Raw genomic sequence first — 21,648 nt, 5'->3', positions numbered from 1 at the left:
GGCGAGATCGTGACAGTACCCCTCCCCCTAGAGAGGCCACCTGGCGACCTAAGGGGAACACGACAAGAACAAATAACTAAAAGTCCAAAACAGGAACACACACAGGTGGGCCACATACAGTACAGGGACATTGACCAGAAGGCCCACACCCAGGATCATCCCCTGGGGGGCCCGCATACAGGAACATACTAGCGGCCCAGAGACAGGAACACCCACAGGTGGGCCGCAGACAAGAACATAAGCCGGTAGGCCCCTACCCAGGAGCATCTCCTGGCGGGCCCGCAGAAAGGAACACACTCAAGGCCCGGGAACAGGAACACACTAAGGAGGGCCACAGACAGGAACATAGCCGGAAAGCCCGCGCCCAGGAACATCCACTGGGGGGCCCACAGACTGGAACAAACATGAGAGGCCCAGGAACACACAAAGGAGGGCCACAGACAGGAACAGACTCTGGTGTGGATCGAGACGGCATCGACCCCGGAGGGGAATCCAGCGGCATCCACCCTTGTGTGGGGAAACCAGCAGCATTGACCCTTCGAGGGTACATCAACCTTGAAGAGGTACCCCGACAGCCTTGACCCTTGAGAGGGACCCCGGGGAGATCCACACCGAAGAGGTGTCCAACGAGCTGTCTGCTGGGTTCTTGATGGCTGGATCGTTCTGTCAAAATGGAATAGATCGCGTACATTTTTTTTTAATGTGGTAAATCCTTCTGGAGAGTTCCTATATTGTGTAAATTCTGTAACTAATTTCCAGAAAGCACAGACCATATTTTCTTTCAGAGCATATTTTTCTTTCATTCCTGGACAAAGTGCAATAATTGTGATTAAATGAATAAAATGTGTTTGAATTTAACATGTCGGTTATAAAAAAATGTATATGGAAATTTTTTTTAATTAATATTAATAACTTAAATTTGTTAGCTAAGAATGTTATTGTTAATGTTAATCAGTTTTTAATCACCCTGTTTATAGTATTTAAGAATTATTTGGGACATTATAAAAAAATGCTGTCAAGAGCAAATAATAATTTTGTAAGACTTATCCGATAATATAAATTATCTTTCTTGTTTTTAATTTATTAATATGGATAAATTTTTCTTTCTTTTTTGTATTCCTTGTTGTTTGGTTTGATGTATTATTTTTTATAATTTTTTCTTGTCTAAACCCCTCTTAAAATGTATGTTTTTGAATGCAAACTGTATAGCATCTTGTTATACTTTAATAAAAAAGCGCTTTTTATCGCAGATGAAATCGGTGCAATTGAATTGCCGCTGCATTTGCATGAAGGTGGTTATGAGCACAGTATATTTCACATAGGTGTGTTTTTTTCCAAATATAAATCACAAAGACTACTTGAGTTAATGGATTTATCTCTTTTCGTCCTATGGGCATTTAAGCTGTGTAGTCAGCAAGTCGTTTCCCATCGTTCTTTTCATCGGCCAGTCCGCCTCGCCGTCGCGAGAGTTGTTTGGCACACGTCAGCATGACATCAGAGCCATGTGACATGGTAGATGTTTTGTCTAATATACGTTTAAAACATTTCTCACTTCAAAAATCGGTTGGCCCAAGAAAAATGCGATAAAAAAACGCGAACGCGATTAATTCAATTGCTGACGGTTGCATCCTCCCCTTACTGCAGGCGCCAACTCTCGTCTTATTTTCAAGTGAAGCAAGGTACAAGCCTATTTATATAATAAATCAGTGGTCGCAACTCTGTTTTTCAAAGGCTCTGTTGGAGAAGGATGTAAAGGCGAACGCGGATTGGACGATCAAACAGGACACGTGTCGTCGATCACATGACGCCCCTGTAAACATCCACCATGGCGGACAGTCAGAGATGCATTAGCGCGTTATTGAATGGCATCACGCAACGGTTTTATTACGGAAACTCAGACATCACTGAGGACTTGCTTAAAAATGAGCTTTATGCAGAGATGCAAGAGGATGAGTTTCACGCTTTACACGAGAAGATGAGAGCGCTTTTAAAGGTACTATCATTCAACTTCCTTGTGATTATACACCGTATCTTAAAGCGTTTGCCTCACTATAATACAAATTGTACTTTGTGCTTTTGTAAAACAAGTGATGGGAAGTGAATTTAGACAGAAGTTTGTCTTTGTCACTTTATCAAGTGATCTTTAAATCTTGAAATAAATGCAGGGAAAGTGTCATCTTTTTCCTCAAGGTGGCGGCAGTTTTCTATGTCCATTTGCTAAATATTCTACAACTTGTGCTCTTGCAGTATGCAAATATTATGTATACAATTAAATGACATAGTACAAAAATACACATCATGTGCTCTTCAATTTTCATGCCACAAAAAAACTTATTGACATACGTATAAATAAAAAAACGTTGTTTTGTTTTATACAAAAACATAGACTTAAAACGTGGTCCGGTTTCACAGACAAGGTTTATCTTAAGACAAGAGTCCAGGGCTATGTCTCAGTTAAATTAGGGTATGTCATTTGCTTTTATTAAAATGACATTTATACAAACTTAACTGGTGTGCATCTTGAGACAAAACATATGGCAGTGACATGTTGATGTCAGGGCAATTTATTTTCAGTTAAGACCACTTAAACTAGTTTTTGTTGTTGCCATATTAAGTCCAGTTTTGACCTCCCCTCAAGCCCATGCCTATCTTTTCTCTATATCTGTTTCTCAATGTTTCTTTCTTCAGTCCATTGCTTCTGCAGATATGGACCAGCCGCAGCTTGAAGCTTTTCTCATAGCACAGACTCGTAAGCAGGGTGCCAGTGGATTGAGTCCGGAGCAGGTAGCCGCTCTGTCACGCTTCTGGAAGGCCCACCGTGCACGGGTGCGAGAGAGCCTGCTGTCTCAGAGCCGCTGGGAGCCTGGCCTGAGGGGCCTGAAGTGGCGGGTGGACCTGCACACTTCCTCCAGCAGGGGGCAGCTGTCGAACAGCCCTGTGTGCCTGGTGGAGTTAGAGCTTGGTCGTGCTGATGAGGTGAGATGAACGGATGGAAAGTTTATTTAATGTCCTAGTGGGTTATGTGTTATTTTAAACTGAGTGAACTTTAACATTTCGGCATTTAACTCTAACTTTTGGCTATGGAGATTATAATAAAAGTTTTGGCCACGCGTTCATAATTTCGTAACCTTGTCCCAGACAGTCCAAAAAAGTATAAAAATGAAATGTATTACATTTTTAAGCTATGATAATCAACGTTTCAGTCATAAAAATGATTTATGCCACAAATTACAGATGTTGCATTGCCACATTTAATGTCATTTTAAATGAGTCATCAGCTAAAATGGCATAGTGAGATTAACTCATAAATGCATCCAGACCAGTACACTTCAGAATTTCTGTGATTGTTTTGGGGTATATAGAAGATTTAAGATCCATTATCAAACCAACCTAAAATATGTAGAGACATGTTCCAAAAATGAAGAAATTATTTCAAGCACATCTGCAAAAGTTGGAACATGTTGGATCTTTTGTTTTATTGTATAGTGAAGCATGTGACTTGTTTCTGGAAAGATTTAAATCAGAGACTTTAAGACTTTAGTCAAACATAGTAGGAATGGCATGATGGTGAGCAAATAATGAGACATTTTTGGGACGATTACCCCTTGAAAGGCTCACAGAAGATGGTGAAATAGTTATAGACAGGCACATGAAAAACTTTACTAACAATATAAGTGTGTATCTAAAAAAAGTGAAGACTCTGCACGAGGCTTTAATATGTCTTCATTTCCTCAGATGTCATAGTGTGAGTGTAGAGTGGTCAGACTTCTAGAAAGTAGAAACCCATTAGAAATAATAGCCCTGATTACACCGCTAATATATCCTCAATTATTTGTTTATTTTCAAATTGATATCCCATTCCTTACCGACTAAGTTATTAGGTAACCTCATTGATTGGAGAGCAGAATGGCATTAGGCCTTTTTTCTGGTTTATTTTCTTTTTGAAATGCACATTTACAAGTGGGTTTCAGTTTTCTCACTCATCTTTCTGCCTGTGTTTGCCTGTCTAAGTGCTTTCATTGTTTCACATCATATCCACTATGTGCCGAGAGATGCATTACACAGTGTGATTCATGCTCGGAGAATAGCAGGACTGCAGAATCATTCATTACTGCAGAACTAAGACATCTTTCTATTTACAGAAAAAGTGATTAGACATGTCAATGTTTACGTGTGCTATCGTTCGTGTGTTTTGGATCAGGTTTTACCCAAATATACCGGCAAGGTTATTGAATTGTAAAGGCACCTACAGTATTGTGCAGGTTTGTAGTTGACAAATAATCCTTCCTTGTGTTGTGGTGTGAACGCAAAAATTAGAATAAAAACTGTTAATAATATACTATTTTATATGATTAATATGAATGTTCCTAAAATAAAACCGCAAAAGAGAGATTTTTTTTTATTTCTTAGGTTTCTTTTGTCAGCTACCCAGATACAGAGATACTGCAATGTAAACAAATCTGAAAGGTTTTGTTTGAGATTTGGCTTTAGGGGTAGGGAGAGGGAGAAAATATAAGCTCACAAAAGTCTATAGAAAGTCTCCACAGCGTGATAGAAATGCAAACTTATTTGTTTGAGGTCCTTTTCTGGATTGATACCCAGCCCTGCATCTGTCTTAGTTTCAAATAAAAAATATCTCTACACTTTTTGTGAAGCTTAAACAACAAAGTCAACGTTATTCTGGCTTTTTCTACCTTTCAGGATCATTTTACAATGATGCCTTGTGAAATGGTGCAATGTTTGTGTAGTTACTAAATAAATTGACATTAATTTTTTATTTGAAAAACATTTATTATGTGAGATGATAAGCAAGGAGGCAAGTTTCATGTTATACAACAAAAAGAGTGCAAGAGAATTGACCAATCTCAATCAAGTATGACAGATAACTAAATAAATAACGCCTGTGTCCCTGAATGCAAATCTAGCCCGCTGGTTGTATGTTCAGAGTGATTTACAAGTCTCATCTGTAAGTCGCTTTGGATAAAAGTGTCTGCTAAATGACTAAATGTAAATGTGAGTCATGAATCTAACACCTTTGTGTTGATGCAGGTTGTTTACAGGTGTGTCAGCATTACTTATAACATGTGAATGCAGATTTCTCGTTTAAAACCCAACTATGTTGTCTGCAGTTTAGGGTTACTGTACATAGTATCATAGTTTGTTCCCTTAAGATGCATAACAGAGAGTTAATAGTCAGTGTCAATGATCATTGTTTGTCTCTTCTTTTCTACTTCAGAACTCTGAGTTTATGTGCTTGGAGTTGGATGAGCAGAAAGTCAATTTAGTCCTGAAGAAGATGGCGGAACTTCAAGAAAGCATCGACAGAATTGTGCACCATAGCTAGAGCCTTGTGCGCTTGAATGTGTGTGGGCATGTGTGTCTTTGTGTGTTTATAGTAGTATAAGTGTAAATGCAGGTTTGCTTCATTCAGGTTTGCATGAATAATGATCTTTATTGTCAAAGATTTGTCATTGTGAAACTAACACACCACTAAAAACATAAACTGTTATTATGTTTTATTTTTCAACGCTGATTTTGTTCTTCTCTCATTGAGCTTTATGTTCTAGTTTTGGTAATAACATTAAAGTAATAAACCACACACACCAACATGAATAATACATGTAAAGTGGGCGTGTCCAAAGTCGTCTTGTCTTACAAACTCTCTTTGTATCCTAACAACAACCGAGTCTTTGCACGTGTTACACTTAAAAATGTAAGTTGTCCATTTCATTTTTAAGATCACGTTAAGAACAATTATATCAAAATAGTGAGCCCACAAATTTGATCATACAGTTTGATAGTCATTTCTGTAAAGATTTCATAAATTACTAATATTATAAAAACAATTATTAAACAAGGACTTATGTGAGGCCCTCTCTTTCAAATAACAGTATGTAAATTGTTTCAGACATCTGTTTTGTTGTGTTGTTATCTTTTATATGAGCCTGAAGATTGAGAGTTTAATTCCAGGAACTGGAGAGATACTATCACTGCAATCTGCATTTATCAGTATATTATCTGACTTGCCCGAGAATTACCTCAGAGAATTACCTCAGTCTTAAAGAAGCAGAGTATAACGTGTTCAGAATAGATTCGTCTTAGTATTGGTTTGTTGACAAATATGGTTCAAATTATTTTCAAAAGAAGATTTTTTGAGAAATTACTGGGTGGTTTTGTATACAATGGAAATCAGTGGGGCCCAATGTTGTTTGGCTACCACCGTTCTTCAATATATCTTTTGTGTTCTGACATGATCTTGTGTGTTCTGACAAATTATCGAAGAATGTATAAATTTTTCGGTTAAATATCCGTTTTTAAAAAGGATACCAAACATTTTCTATAATGCATTCTTCTAAAGTGGGTGACTAGTTTTATACCTTTTTTATGTTTCTTCAATGTTCTGTATCATTTAGTATATGTCTGTTTAAAGTGTCAGTTATAACTTGTGAAACCACCTGTCCTGTTTAAATATTGAAGATGACTGAATATTTAAACACATTTAACACTATCTTCCCATAACCTGAGATGTGTTGCGGGTTTCAAAGGTGTAAAATTCTGGACGTGAACCACTCTTGTGTGTTTATTATGATAGTTCACCTATCTCTAGTTGGACTTCTGTACTTTCATGTTTTCTATCTGTCTGTGAAAGGAACGGGGTGTGATAAAAATCTCAACAGAAGGTGGGCATCCATCAATTACTCCCAATAATTAATCAGATGAGAAGATACTGGTGTAATTGGTGCCTTGGTTCCATGTGAGGCATGTGAAGCCTTGTGGACTGTATTCTTTTTGTCTGTCTGCTCCTCTTGTCCATTATAAGATTTCAAGGGTTTTATTCAACATCTCAGTATGTAAACTAGACACAGTTATCATTGTGGTCACATTAATGTATTATCTGTTCATTATACTGGCCTGAAGTGAGGCTGTACAGAGCCAACACAATCGGTGTCGCTGCTCCATGTTCCGGTTTTATTGTTGGTATAGAATTCTAGTGTTAACTTAAATATTTAAAAACAAGCAAAATACAAAAAACTTTATAAAATAATGCAACAATATGTAAAGTACCTGGTGTTTGTTTATAGAGTTAAAGGTTTGATCTCTAGTCACTCACTAATTCTTCCAGAATGTGCGGTGGATGTGTGACCGATTTCTTTGCATTTTGTTATTTAAAACAGCAAAGAAAAATCTTTTTTATAAGGGTTATATGCAGCAAATGCTTGCAAATTGAAGTTTTGTAATATCAAGGTAACAGTAAGTAGCCTATATCGTTAATAGGGAGGTGCTCAGGCTATTCAGTGGGAGTGACCTGGCAGCTCTACTCGAGTTATTGAGAGATATTCTTAACTGGACTTTACATGTTTAGAAAGAATGAACAACACCAACAGCTCCTTCGTTCGGATTGAGACCAAAAGATGACGATGGGTCTTTGAAGAACCGGACATTTTTAAGGTGAGAATACCGCGCACGTACAGTACAATTAAATTCAATCACCCAAACGTTTATTTTCTGCAAAACTGAGAAGATACCGGTTAGCAAACTGCTATACAAATGCTTATTTAAACTAAAAGTAGTGTAAAGAATTGTTTTTAAAATACATTTCCCGTTGATGCTCTATTCAGCATTGAAAAAAACCATACACCCTATACGGCGCGATTAGATGCGACACACGGCTTGTGTATTTCCACTACAGCGGAGTGTGCCGCTGCCATAGCCGAAACGCATTTAATTTGAGGCGTGTCATTAATTTTACGCTAACACGCCTCTAAAATTAATCCACCATTTGCAAGCAGTCGGAAACATACGTCATTATTGGCCTGTTTACAGGAATTTGGCTGTCGCCTATGGCAAGACGAATTTACTTAAATTGTCCCCAGCGTTGCTCGTAGTGGCATTTTTGCTAGTAAGAATTAAATTAGAGAGCTCTATAATTCAATTTTTACTAGTAACAATTATTATTAGAGAGCTCTGCAATTGCATTTTTACTAGTAAGAATTGAATTACAGAGCTCTTTAATTTCATACTTGCTAGTAAAATCTTTATTGCAGATCTCTCTAATTCAATTGTTACTAGTAACAACTGAATTAGAGAGCTCTCTAATTTATTTCTTACTTGTAAAAATTATAATTACAGAGCACCACAATTGAATTTTACTAGTAAAAACGCGTATTCGTTAGATACGAAACGCTTTGCTATTTCCTGACCGAATCCCGCTTGTGGTGGAATACATTTCAAAATAAAGGTACCTTAGAGTCTTGGTTAGGTATTTGCGTGACATTAATTTACTAATACATTTATCATTATCATGTATATGCATCCCAAATATTGAAATGAAGAATCCGATGTTATCGAAGTATTATATTTAATAATTAAATTAATTATTACAATTATATTTCTGTATACTCCAAGAAGAAAATAGCACTAGAGATATAAAATGTAATACTTTGTTACTGAAATGTATTATAAATAAAGCATGCTGCATTACATGTTGCAATATACTATGTACAATATATTTATATATTGTATAAATATAATATCAGTCATTTTTATAATAATATAATATAATAAGTCATTTTTAAATGTCAAATACTATTCATGAACAGAAGTCAAAGTGCTGAATTCTTGTAACTTCTTTAAAGCAACTCCAGGTTTAAAGATGTGGTGGAGCAAGTATGCTTATGTTATGATTCCAAAAATGTAAAGATTAAATTTTTTACATAGTTTAAAGGGAAAAGTGAATCACTCCATGGCTGCAGTGAAAGGTTCATCAAGAGTTTGCATTGTTCTGCGTGGATTATTCGTTGAGACTTGCCTGCTCGGCTAGAGTCGTATCCCCCTATTTCGTTTTAGGATGTGATGCCGCGCGCAGTTTAAAAAATAGCCTTGCACACCGAAACGAGGTCGCACGCACTCAAAGCGAACTTTTGCCAACTCCGCGATGACGTCATATTTGCCGCTCGCACCCAAGCGAATTTGCGGATGCGTCGAGTATCAAGCAGTCTTTAAGCGGAATAGGGACAAACAATTGTAAATTATGTCTTGATCAAATAGACGTTTAATTCATTGATTTTGCTTTTTAAGGTTAATTACGGTTTAACTAAAATGTATACTATTATAAATACAAATAACAACGTTTTATTAATTGTTTTCTGTTAGCCTATAGGCCTAGTCATTACGTTAATTGATTCGGTCTTGTCTGGTCTTCTTGTCATAACTGTACGACTTAAGTACTGTAGAGTTGTTTCATAATTAAGTAAATTAGATTTGTATGACAGTATGCAAAACACACTGTGCCAGATTTTGTTGTCCTACGATTAGGTTATTATTAATCAAACAAGGACAAATGAGGGGAAGGTTGTTCTAGAGATTCTGGTGTGTTTCCACGTACACATTTCAATTATAGTTGTGTGTCAAAAATCATCATGCATGTTTAAAATCAGGTAACTCACTAACATAACAGGACAAGTTAACAAAACCTTATCCCTAAACAACATTTTAATGTATCAAAGGAAACTAGCATTTCCGTTTAAGTACGCAATTTACAAACCAATGTTTACATTTCGACTACACTCATAAAATCAATGAGTCATAAAGAAGATTGTAGTTGTTATTTTCTTGAAAATGTGTCAACTGAAAACTGACATAAATATTGATGGGCTTTAATGGTAAGTTGTTCCCAATTATTTTTATTATATTACCTACTATCCTAAATATCTATTAATATTATTATTATTATTATTATTATTAAAATAAATATGTGGTTGCAACATAAATTGAATCTATGGGGTCACTGCAGACCTTCAGCACTTCACATACATCTTTCTAAGACTTTGTTCTATCTCTACGCAATCGTTATGCAATGGGATTTTGCACAGTTAAATGGAGAGCGTTGATAACATTTGCTTTACGTCGTGAAAATTTTGGGAGGGGGGGGGTCAAGATTTACGTTATAAAACATTGTGTTGTCCAACAATGAGGGGTGTACTGCAGTCTGTAAGGGACTGACGCTGCACGTCTGTAATTGGTGTCATGTGGAACACATGATCTTTGTATGAGAGAAGGAAAGCATGTGACAGCTTGATGAAATTCAGACTGATCTTCAGAAATCTGAGCTAGAAGACAAAATGGGAGAGTGTTAGATTGAGTAAATATAGAAGAGATCAGAAAGTGTGGTTGACTCTGCCGTCTACAGGGAGATCTAGGTTAGGTATGAAAACTGGCTGATATGCAGCAGGTTCCTCCCTTACTGTTCAGGTTCGATCGCAGGAGGAGAAATGCTGAACGCATCAGGTCGGATTTACACATGGAACTCGCCCTTGACTTTCCCTGCCGATGTACTCGCTGTGAGTCATGGACCGACTGTTACTTTAAGTGTTCTTACATTAATATTTTTGCACTTATGTATTTTGTTGCCTATGTTGTAATAATTGCTTCCAATGTTTCCTCATATGTAAGTCGCTTTGGATAAAAGCATCAGCTAAATGATTAAATGTAAATGTAAAAGATTTGTGATACCTTATAACATATCCGGGTCACTTTCATCCCGATTATCACTGTAATGCATTCAAATGGTTTACTTAAAAAAAATCTTACTATTTTCACTGGTGAATCTGATTAGATTGTCAAAAATTTCTGATTGAATAGATTAGAACTGATGGAGTTGAGAGATGCTTGACCTTTGACACTGCCTAGGGTTTGGGTATGTTCATGTGCTTTAGTTTTGCACACTGTCTTTTAAAAAACACGTTGGGATGTGGTATAACAGGTTTTGACTAATGACATGTTTCTCCATTTCCCAGGTCATGTGGTTTATGTCAACTCTGTTTCTGTAATATCTTCTGTAGACAGCTTACACTCCTCTGCAATGACCAGAGGCCAGCCGCTAACAAGCTTCCTATCTTAAAATAAGAAAAGCTGGTCCTTGATCGTCCTCTAACCTAAAATTGAACATTGTGTCTATTTGTGGTTGCAGGCGGTATGCGCATCTTCAAGATGCAGAGCATCTGGAAGATGACGAAGTTGCTTGGAACTCTGTTGCTGGCCAACGTCCTCATCTACATGTTGGTTGCAGTGTCCCGGAACAACGGTCAGAATAACCACAAGGAGCGAAAATTTATATCCAAAGGGTTCTGGAAAAAGCCAGAGTTCATGTCACCCATCTGGAACTATGAGCAGCAACGTCTGGATGACGTCTACTTCCTGCCCCTTGCCAATGGCAGCAAGTCCTTCCACGACTTTCCGGGAATCCCTCATTGGCTGAATACGAGTCACATGTCTTCCTGCAAGCGAGATGATAAAGTGATGACTCAAATAAAAGACTTTAGTTCACTTCCACAACGCTTTAAAGACTTCCTGCAGTACAGGGACTGCAGGTCATTCCCTCTGATAACGGATGTATCCAGCGTGTGTTCGAAACCGCCCTTCCTCTTACTTGCGATAAAGTCCATCGCGCCTCATTTCGATCGACGGCAAGCCATAAGAGAGTCATGGGGTCGTGCCGGTCTCCTTGACGACCATCGCATCACCACTGTGTTCCTCCTTGGCAATACTGCTGCGACGGACCACTTTCCAGATTTGTCAAATATGGTCAAGCATGAAGCCATGTTGCACGGAGATGTGTTGCAGTGGGATTATCGTGACTCATTCTTTAATCTCACATTGAAAGAAGTGCTTTTTCTGGAATGGTTTGCCACCAATTGCTCTTCCGCCCAGTACGTTTTCAAAGGTGACGATGATGTTTTTGTAAATACACACCACATTCTGGAATATCTACGTAACTTAACGGCGACCAGCTCACCAGACCTCTTCATTGGAGATGTGATCACCAATGCTGGACCTCATCGGGACAAAAAACTCAAGTATTATATCCCCGAGAGCGTGTTTGTGGGGGGTTACCCTCCCTATGCGGGTGGGGGAGGTTACCTGTACTCAGGTAATTTAGGGATGCGACTAAGATCGGTCTCACGATTGGTCACTCTATACCCAATTGATGATGTGTACACTGGGATGTGTTTGAGGAGACTGGGTTTAGTGCCAGAGAAACACACTGGCTTTAAGACTTTTGGCATTGAGGAGAAATACAAAGACAACGTTTGTGCTTATAAAAACCTGACGCTGGTGCATCCCAGGACGCCACAGGAGATGATTAAGATCTGGTTTGGGATAAATGACCCCAAAACACACTGTGAGTGAGAGACATTTTAAGGTCCTTGAAAAACGGCATGTCATTTTCTAAAGATAAATGACAGCAGGACACAAACTTTATTTTTTACTGTAAATCATTTTATTATTATTCTTAACACTATAATAAGACCAGAATTTAAAGAGACTAAACAGGGCAATTTTATTTTCACGTTTACCATGAAGTCTCAGCTTTGTGAAGAACTTTCTTTATAGGTCATACAGTTCGGCATTTCATCACTAATACTGTGCAATGCCCTATTGTGATACATGAACATCAGGATGTTTATATGACGATAAAGAATTATAGAGATTGCGTCCTTTTTTAGAGATTGCGTCCTTTTTATGTTGAAATGTGAATTGTTATTCCTATTTATGTGTGTTAATTGTAAATCTGTGTAAATCTGTATAAAAAAAGAGCTGAGCTCTAAACAAAAGATATGGTTCACACAATTTATATGAAAACAATAGTGATAACAGATGTTCTATCAATTATGCAAGACACACGGACCTGTGAACTTTGGGCCACGGTTATAGAACAACATACTATACTGCAACACACACAACCCATATGAGATTCTGCAGTTCAAAGTCTAGAAAATTCCCATTGCGCTACAACTCTGCTAAGCTCACATGATTTATTGTGAACTTCTAAAACCTAGTTTGTGTCTGTAACACTTCTAAGTTAATCATCCAGTGCTTTTTTTGTGTCATACACACAGTACTTATAAATTATTGTACTGTGTTTAATCATTTATCAGGGAATACTTAATAGCTGGAGTATTTTAAAACATAACTTATTTTTTATTTATTAAGTATTAGGTTAATTTACCATTGGCAGGTTATGATTTTGGTTGTTAAATTTATAACAGGAATTTTATAATATTCAATTAAATGTATTATTTAACATCTCGATTTGGACAAGTGTGTTACAAAAATACCACCGTCCTAACAAACTTTCCCATGTGCAACAAGGTAATACTATGGACAATTCTATCAGACCATAAAGAATGATAATATTTAACCATCCTTGATGTTTACCTGAGAAAGGCTTTCCATAAAAGTTGTATGCATTTGACTTATTTAATTTTGACAACATTGCTACTGTAATACCTTGAAAAAAATAAGAGAACTGAAAAATATATTAAGTGCAGTTGACGTTTTCCATCTAAAGTCTGGAACGCAGCATTAGCACTTTCAATATGTAGGGAAACAGCGGCATCTGTTGGACGAAAAGAGACGCGTGTACTAGGTCGTGCGGCCATCCCTTTAGTTATGCGCAATTAAAGGACTTCATGAGGCGGCTTATGACATCACAAAATCGCGAGATTGATTCAGGCATACGCAGTAGTCTGCTCTCGAATTGCTCTCGCGGTACTTGAATATCACATCCCGATCGTTCTGCGCAGCGACGCATATTGGACAACACACCCCGTTCTGTTGATTACAGATATAACACAGGTGATGGTTGGGCGCTTCCTCCGTTTTTCGTTTGAAACAAGCAACTGATAGCAATTCACGAAGTTTACAATCATAATCCTAAAATGCCGTGGCGGCATTCGTTGTGTAAATGCAGTCTTCTCATATTAATCTATTTCACACTTTGGGTGACAGGTGTGGAGGTGAGTAAATGGATCTATCAGCAGCTACAAAACAAGCTTTTGGTCAAATTAAATCTTACTGTTCTTGTTTGTTTTTGGCAGATAAACAGAAATCACGGCCAGTCATCCGCAGGTAAACCGCTGTCAGTCCACACGTATACTTTTGATATTACGTTGTTACATGAGAATTGGTCATACAATGTAATGCATCACATCACGATAGATTGTATGTGTTTCTTATTCGGAGTATAGTTGTAACGTTACGTGATATAAGAAATATTCGTTGTAAATGAATCCTAAGGTACATTATATATTTGGTTAAGAAGATGTAACAGGCCAGTGGCTAGTCGAGGTTTTTTACTAAAAACGTTTGTCTTGTGACAAAAACAATGTTTGTCCAAATGTTTCATATAGGCACTAAATTTAGTCAAATTAATAATTAAATGGGTGCAAAATTATTTATGATTCTTAGGATATTTTTTCATATGTTTAGAATAAGAGCATCTGCTTGATGTAAAGTTAAATATTCTTATAATTTAAAAGTCCTATTATTACATTTTAGAACTGTTCTATTACTGCTTCACTGACCCAGATTCAGAAGCGATATATTTATTAATTCACATGTTTCAGCTGGAGGAGGCAGAGACCAATACGCATTCTTTGCCCTCCGGAGCTGCCACCAAGTTCTCCACGGTGAAAGCGGTGAGTTGTTCTCCCCTGACTACCTCTGCTCCAACCCCCCCGTCTGGTGCAACTGGACCATCCAGGTGCACCCTGAGAAGCGTGTGGAGTTGTACCTGGAGGACTTTACCCCCTCGGAGGCTTGTCACATGAAAAGTGATCAAATCCACCTTGATGAGTCTCCTGCGGCTGCTGGTGGGCAGAGAATACTGGAAAGATGTTGGAGAAAAGCACAGTACATGTCGGTGTCCAACACTGTTCAGGTGGTGCTTCTCATTGATGGCAACCGTCCCACCCCGTACAGGGGGTTTTATGGACGTTTCAAAGCTTTTGGACCTCTGGATTCTCTTGACCCCATGTATGAAGGTGAGCAGTTGTCAAAGGAAAGCCTCATATGTGTCCATTAACTGTCCCAGTATTTATTTAATATTTGTAGTACTTAAATCTTTGATTTCATTGAATGAAATGAAGTGTTGATTTGGCATAAGCAGAATCTTTGTGTTTCTCCTGACAGAAGTGCCTTTAGACGTGATTGAGGAAGCGTTCAATGGTGGCCAACAGGAAACCGATGCAGTTACAAATGCCCCACCAGGTGTGAGAGGCGTCACAGCAGATATAAAACTGCCAGGCTTGAATACCCAGACCACTTCTCGTGGTCCGACCAATCCTCTGATTTTCTCTCAGACTGAGTCCACATCAGTTGCCAATGAACTATTTAAGAATAGGCAACCATGGGAAAAGAGTTCTGGGGGAGTCCAAGAAGTATCTGCAAGTTCTACAAATTCAACTCTGACCTCTGGTTACAGCAGTGATGTTGAATATCCTGATGATGCGTATTACGACTATAATTCCGTTCCAATTCCGAGAGAGCAGGAGGCGCCAGCAGATGGATTGGCCCAAATTCGCTCAAAATACCAGCCTGCTTACAGACAGATCACAGACATGTACCTCAGCCCACCGGTCGAGACCAAAGCCACTAAACCAGTTGCTCGGTCCCCAACAGCTATGCGCAGGAATATGGATGTATATACCCATTCTTCAGGTAAAACTGGGGCAGTTAGAGCCACGGTGGCATCTGATGCTGGGGGAGTTCGGTGGGTGAGGGTGGGACAGGTGGATGATGTTGCCATGGAGACGAGAGTACAAGATGGGGATATCACACCCCCTGTCTTTATGGACACTAATGCTCCCAGACAGCCTAAACTGCAGCGCAGGTCCAAAGGTGGAGTATGGTTTTAAACCAACATTTAACTCTGATCATAGTCATTTTTATGAAACAAAACCAATATCAGTCTATGAAGACATTTCTCTCCCCATATTTTTATTACTGTAATGTCACTACTCTAAATGCAGACAGTTTTGTCTAAGGCACTGAATTGATTAAAGTCATCAAAAATATGATTACAGGTATGTATCAATAGTTAATTTCTTATGATGGGAATAAGATTACGAATTGCACCAAAATGTTCAAATTTTACGTTTTGTTTTTTGTTGTGTCATGCTGTTAACTGTTGTTTTCATTATACAGAAAAAACTCCGAACCAACAGACCATTAGAAATGCCACCGAACATACTCATTTACCTGGGGGTGAGAAAAGAGGATTGCATGCTTCATTGTAACATCACAATGTACCTTGAACATGTATGCATTGTCTGTCCAATCAGAGCTCTTGTTTGAGGTTGCTGTGGAGGTCAGCCTGGATTCTGAGCACCTTGAAAAATTATCTTCCCTCCAAACCCCTCTAGAGATCATGGTGGGTAATGTCAATGACTTTTTTTCTGAATTTCTTTTCAGAAAATATAAGTTATTTTAAATGTTAAGCATTTGAAATTGGTCTTTGCAGATAAAAGAAGAGCTTGGGCATCTCGCTTCCAAAAGTCTAGATTTAAAAAGATTGAAAAAGTGAGTTGAAAATTTGAGATATGAAGCAGTTAAAGGGACAGTATACCCAAAAACAAAAATGGTCATTTACCCCCCTCGAGTGGTTCAAAATCTGTATATATTTCTTTGTTTTAATGAACAAAAACAATATATTTGAAAAAAATGCTTGTACCCAAACAGTTCTTGGCCAAAGTTGACTAGCATAGCAGGAAAAAATACAATGGTAGTCAAAAGTGCCCCAGACTTGTTTACCATCCTAAATTATTCAAAATATATTTTGTTCAAATTTATAAAGCTATTTTTTCTACTCTGGTAGTGGTAGTCAATGGTGGCCAGAACTGTTTGGTCACAAGCATTCTTCCAAATATCTGTACACAAATTTATACAGATTTGTAACTATTAAGGATAAGTAAATGAAGACAGAATTTTCATTTTTGGTGGAACCGTTCCTTCAAATATATATGGTGACAATCGATTGGTTTCTAGGTTGAGTTCGGGGGTTTTGTTCATCATGTGGGCACAGTTTCAGAAGACTGCTGCAGGACAATACATGTATGCTGATCTTCGGTCCGGTATGCAGAAGCTAATAGGCAAGATTATAAAATCCCAAACCAGCAAAGTACAGGGCACCATAGCCTCAGTGTCTATGGAAGGTACTCCCACATCTCAAATACATTTACAAGTCTTACAATTCGTTGTTTTTAGTTAGTTTATCTGCCACAATATGCATTATGTAAGTTTGTCTGTTTTTGAATAGACATCAATGAGTGTGATACACACATGATGATGTGTGACACACACGCCGAGTGTGTGAATCAGTTCGGATCATATTCCTGTCACTGTCTCCGTGGTTACCATGAGGCTCGTCAGGGGCCGGCTGGGATGGTTTGCGTGGAGTCTGCCGTTTCCGGTAAGAGGAGAGGGATGTTACTAGTTTACATAGCCTAACTTGTTTGTTGCAACTCAAAGCTTTGTCTCAACTCTTTCTAGACTGTAGCTTGACGTCATCTCCCAGGGTCCTCAAGGGCGTTTACGCTATCTGCAGTCTGCTCATTTTGCTCATCTTGTTGTTACTGCTGGTGGTCGCTTTTCTGTACCGTCGATACTACAGAGGGATTTTCCTGCCACGCTGCAAGAAAACAAGCATATGCAGCACCGTTGGAACGCCTGCCAATGACGAAGACAATAACAACACAGAGAATGACGGCCGTGGTGGTGCTGACCCTTCTAGTCTCCCACCACCACCCCCACAAATGAGACTGTCAAAAGATGGCCTCCACTCTCTGGATCTACCATTGTTACGGTTTAGCCCTCTGGCGCCCCCTGATGGATTCCGAAGTAAAATACACGCAGAGAAACATGAGTTTTGATTCATACAGAGTTTTGTCTGAGCTCATCAGTGGAGTTGCACTTTAATGCATGATATTTCACCAAGTGTGTGACTGGTTTTGGTTTGTTGATTAATGGTTTGTATTGGTTTTTTATGCCTTAGCATGTGTTATCTGAAATACCTTGGTGAGAGTTTGCTGCCTGTAGACATTTGGCTTATTTTTGTTTTTGTATATTTATTTGTGACTGGTCACGTAATCATGACTCTCAAAAAATGAATTGATATAAAGAGTTATCTGTATGTTTTGATTTTATGAAATATAGTTTGTTGCGCCTAACATAAATACGTTTCACAAATTATGAAAAGAACTCTAAAATTACGATGAATAAAACTTTAAAATTACTATGAAATCACTTAAGGGCTAATATTCCAAATACAAAAACAGAAAATGGTGTTTGTGGTGAACACGCTTTTAGTTTGCGCAGCGTCATAATCAAACACTGTGATGCGGCTACGAACGCATTTTATTTTAGGTCATCAGAAACACAAGCACCGTTTTCTAGGGAAAAAAGACACAAGGTGTATGTTTGTGCGTGGATTTTAACAAAAACTGAACAAAAGTGCAAAGCATAAAACATTAATTCCTTTAACGTGGTCTGCGGTGTCACCCAGTGGTGGCATCGTATTACTAGCGTCTGTACTTGTGCGCACGCGCAGCGAGTTTAATCGTTTCCGGGGAAGAAACTGCTAGTAAGTGATTCATACCGTTTTTAGGCTGTTAAACGTATTATTGAATAAATTCATAGCATCTCAAGTCGTAGTTCGCCGTAAAACGGAACAAACGCCGGGGTCGTCGTCACATGAATTGCGTCATTAGTTGTAGTCACGCTCATTTTGTGTCTCTCGTGCGCGAGTAACCTGTTGTTGTGTTGTCCAGCTGATTTTCATAACGCATCATGGTTGAGTTAAGTGCCGACTTGATTTGTAATGTAATCTCATTTATCAGTCGCGCTCTGATGATAAACAGTGCAAATAATGGCTTTCTTTGCTGACACGAAGCTTATTGGATCGAGATTAGAAATAATGATTATTCCTGGTGGAGTGACTGTTGGTTAACGTTACATTCAGTGCAATGATCAGCAGAACCTCTTTGCAGCGAATGCACGAAGTGTTGCTGTGGGATAATGCACGTATGAGGAAGACTTCTAACTCATTGCGCTTGTATTTCAGAGGATGTTTGGGTTTATCTGGCAGTGTTTCTACTCCTCGTGTCTACGCTTCTGGATGAAATGGCTCCTGCGGCTGGTGACAGGAACGTGCGAGCTGCAGCGGATTTGTTCACAATGCAAAGCCGGAGCACTCAGGACATCACGGATAGGTGCAGATTATTGTTGTTTGACCATCCAGTTCCGTACACCAATATAAATATATAATGTCATTTTGAAATGTATTCACACCTTTTCATACAATGACAGATTATAGTGATCACATTTTTCAAGTTCCAGCAAGCATGGAACCACCACTATAATGAAATTATTTTGTCTTTTTTGGAGTGTATTTGCATCCCTATATATATGTGTGTGTGTGTGTTAAACAAAATCGTTTTCAATAGACAATTGCTCTTTTAATTAAATTATTGATTAAGTATGACATGATTCATTAAAAGGGCTTTGAGTTCTCATTTATAAGCTTTGCAAACCTGTTGTCCTTATTTGTCTTTGTAGAATACTCTCTGAAATCATCTAAAAGCAAGGTATGGACACTTAAGCACTTTCTTATCTCGGAATTAGCTAAATATTTAAATGAACTCTTCACTTTGCCGCTCTGTACACAAATTGTTCTTGTTTGCTTTGTATTGTGTTTGATCAGGTATTGCGATCAGCTTTATCTGTGAAGGAGGCAGACTTGGAGGACCTGATAGCTCAAATAATTCAGGAAAAGAGAATCAAAGTGCAGAAAGATCATACGTGAGTCCCTTTTGAATTTATTTTCACACATTGCTTTGAGGGATACAGAATTGAGTGTGAAACTAATTCTACTGTGTATTGGTGAAATAGTCAATAATCAATATTCCTGGTTTTAGTTTTATATGCCAGAAAAAAACTGTACTTGTATTTTTCAGGTTTAAGCTGAATTTTCAGAAAAGTCTGTCACAGATAAGTGGATATAGCGAACTGTTTGAGGCAGTTGAGGAATTACGAAAAGAAGTGTATGACTCTAAAAAGGAGGAACATGAGAAGATGCTATTGAAGGTAAATTTCAAATCACAGTGGCATCCACTTACAACCTTGTAGCATTATCCTGCTGACCTGATCTCTCAGTGAAGGGTTACTAAACCAGAGTGATAATTTTATATAGATTTGAGCGTCAGTGTTTAATTTTGCTTAGTCTTTCTGTTTGTTTTGAGCCAGTTGTGGGAGTTGTTAATGCCTTCAGACAAGCTGGAATCGAGAATCACAAAACAGTGGTGCAGAATTGGTTTCCAAGGCGATGACCCGAAGACTGATTTCAGAGGGATGGGGATGCTGGGTCTCAAAAACCTTGTGTGGGTGGAGCTGCTTTAATTTTTTCAGGATGATGATGATGTCACATTTAGATGTAATTGCTCTCCAGATTGAAGTTAATGTTTGCTTCTGTTTGTCCAGTTTTTTCAGTGAAAACTACACGGATGCAGCCAGGAAGGTTCTGTCACATTCAAATCACCCCAAACTCGGGTAAGACCACATTCTGCTGGTTCAGGTCAATCAAACGTTACCTGTGTTTGTTACGACTGGTCATTGGAGGTGCGTGTTCTGTTATTGCAGGTACTCGTATGCCATAGTCGGCATCAATCTAACCGAGATGGCATACAGTTTAATGAGCAGTGGAGCATCTAAACCTCATTTTTATAATACAGTATGTGGAAAACCCCAAATGCAGCACTTTCATGAGTTCTATTGTAAGTCTGGACAATGTTTGTACGTATTTAGGTCATTTTTATAACTTGCTGTAAATAAAATCTTAACTGATGACAAAATAGGCTTCAATATTGTAACGCAGAATGACTTGTTTTCTTTCTCCAGGTTACCTGGCTTACGAGTTTGATAAGTTCTGGTTGGAGGAGGAACCTGAGAGCATCATGGAGTTCAATCGCTACAGGGAGAAATTTCATGACAAGGTCAAAGGCCAACTCCAGGCACAAGAGGTGACGCTGAGCTTGACTTTGGACGCACAAAAATGACTGCTGCAAAACATCAAACACAGGAGTGGCTATGCTTTTCAGCCGATGAAAGAATCAAAGAAAGAGAACATTTGTTTTCTGTTGACTTCATAATAGCTTTTAGTAAGGAAAAGTACAATGTGCATGTAATGTTGAACACAATAATTCCACAACAGAAACAGTATAATGTCCACTGTAATGCTAATAATACTTTAGTGCATTAACAGTAATATTTTAAACTCCAGTTAATTGATTGGAAAGTCCATTAACACTTGAACGATTTGATTGTGTTCAAATTATTCCTGTTTCTTTGTACAACACTTACCCATCTCAGGAAGTTGATGTTTCTGTTGATGATCAATGATAATAATGTTTTTTTCCTTGGCAAAATGTCTCTTGTATGCAGCGCATACAACCTCTTTTGCATGTTTGTGTTAAATTTGTAACCCCACACACACATCTGCACATTTCTTAATGTGTCTTATTATGGGAAAGAATTAAGTATTTAAATCTAATCAGTTTTGTTATCTGTTCTGTGAATATTGTTACCTCAACTCAATTCCAAAGTACAAGCATTTGTATGCACAAATGTTTATGTAACATTGTGTTGTGTTATTTAAAAAGTGTGCGGTTTTGAAAATATAACTTTGTATTCATGACGACACAATTAATTTTATAGTGTTGGGATCATACCTGATATAAAAAAATAAAATCAGACTAAAGACAATTTTTTAAATGTTCGTTTTACTGGACATGTTTGGATGAAAAGGAAATAAGA

At 38.1% G+C, this 21,648-nt stretch overlaps 3 protein-coding genes across 5 annotated transcripts; all 3 read left to right on the top strand.

Moving 5' to 3' along the window:
* The first annotated feature begins 1,621 nt into the window (after positions 1–1,621).
* commd1 (copper metabolism (Murr1) domain containing 1) lies at positions 1,622–7,449 on the top strand. Its single transcript, XM_079462465.1, has 3 exons — positions 1,622–1,993; positions 2,689–2,976; positions 5,237–7,449. The coding sequence occupies exons 1-3, from the start codon at positions 1,826–1,828 to the stop codon at positions 5,342–5,344; spliced, it is 564 nt and encodes a 187-aa protein (XP_079318591.1). The 5' UTR covers positions 1,622–1,825; the 3' UTR covers positions 5,345–7,449.
* Positions 7,313–17,971, top strand: b3gnt2a (UDP-GlcNAc:betaGal beta-1,3-N-acetylglucosaminyltransferase 2a). The gene is made up of 11 exons (XM_079462460.1): positions 7,313–7,449; positions 10,970–12,181; positions 13,881–13,911; positions 14,409–14,825; positions 14,974–15,681; positions 15,988–16,047; positions 16,125–16,213; positions 16,304–16,362; positions 16,828–16,994; positions 17,099–17,251; positions 17,332–17,971. The coding sequence occupies exons 2-4, from the start codon at positions 10,975–10,977 to the stop codon at positions 14,473–14,475; spliced, it is 1,305 nt and encodes a 434-aa protein (XP_079318586.1). The 5' UTR covers positions 7,313–7,449; positions 10,970–10,974; the 3' UTR covers positions 14,476–14,825; positions 14,974–15,681; positions 15,988–16,047; positions 16,125–16,213; positions 16,304–16,362; positions 16,828–16,994; positions 17,099–17,251; positions 17,332–17,971.
* On the top strand, positions 17,549–21,570 carry elmod2 (ELMO/CED-12 domain containing 2). Of its 3 annotated transcripts, none has more exons than XM_079462461.1 (9): positions 17,549–17,679; positions 18,902–19,049; positions 19,396–19,424; positions 19,541–19,638; positions 19,794–19,923; positions 20,083–20,216; positions 20,317–20,385; positions 20,476–20,609; positions 20,734–21,570. In XM_079462461.1, the coding sequence occupies exons 1-9, from the start codon at positions 17,611–17,613 to the stop codon at positions 20,889–20,891; spliced, it is 969 nt and encodes a 322-aa protein (XP_079318587.1). In that variant the 5' UTR covers positions 17,549–17,610; the 3' UTR covers positions 20,892–21,570. The 3 variants fall into 3 exon arrangements, with proteins under 3 accessions (XP_079318587.1, XP_079318588.1, XP_079318589.1); XM_079462462.1 differs by lacking the exon at positions 17,549–17,679 and adding an exon at positions 18,332–18,421; XM_079462463.1 differs by lacking the exon at positions 17,549–17,679 and adding an exon at positions 18,444–18,635.
* The last annotated feature ends 78 nt before the right edge of the window (positions 21,571–21,648 follow it).

The sequence above is a fragment of the Barbatula barbatula genome (assembly GCF_947034865.1).
Source record: "Barbatula barbatula genome assembly, chromosome: 8".
NCBI classification, from domain to species: domain Eukaryota; kingdom Metazoa; phylum Chordata; class Actinopteri; order Cypriniformes; family Nemacheilidae; genus Barbatula; species Barbatula barbatula.
Note: the sequence above shows the minus strand (reverse complement) of the source record. Positions and strands in the feature narration are given on the sequence as shown.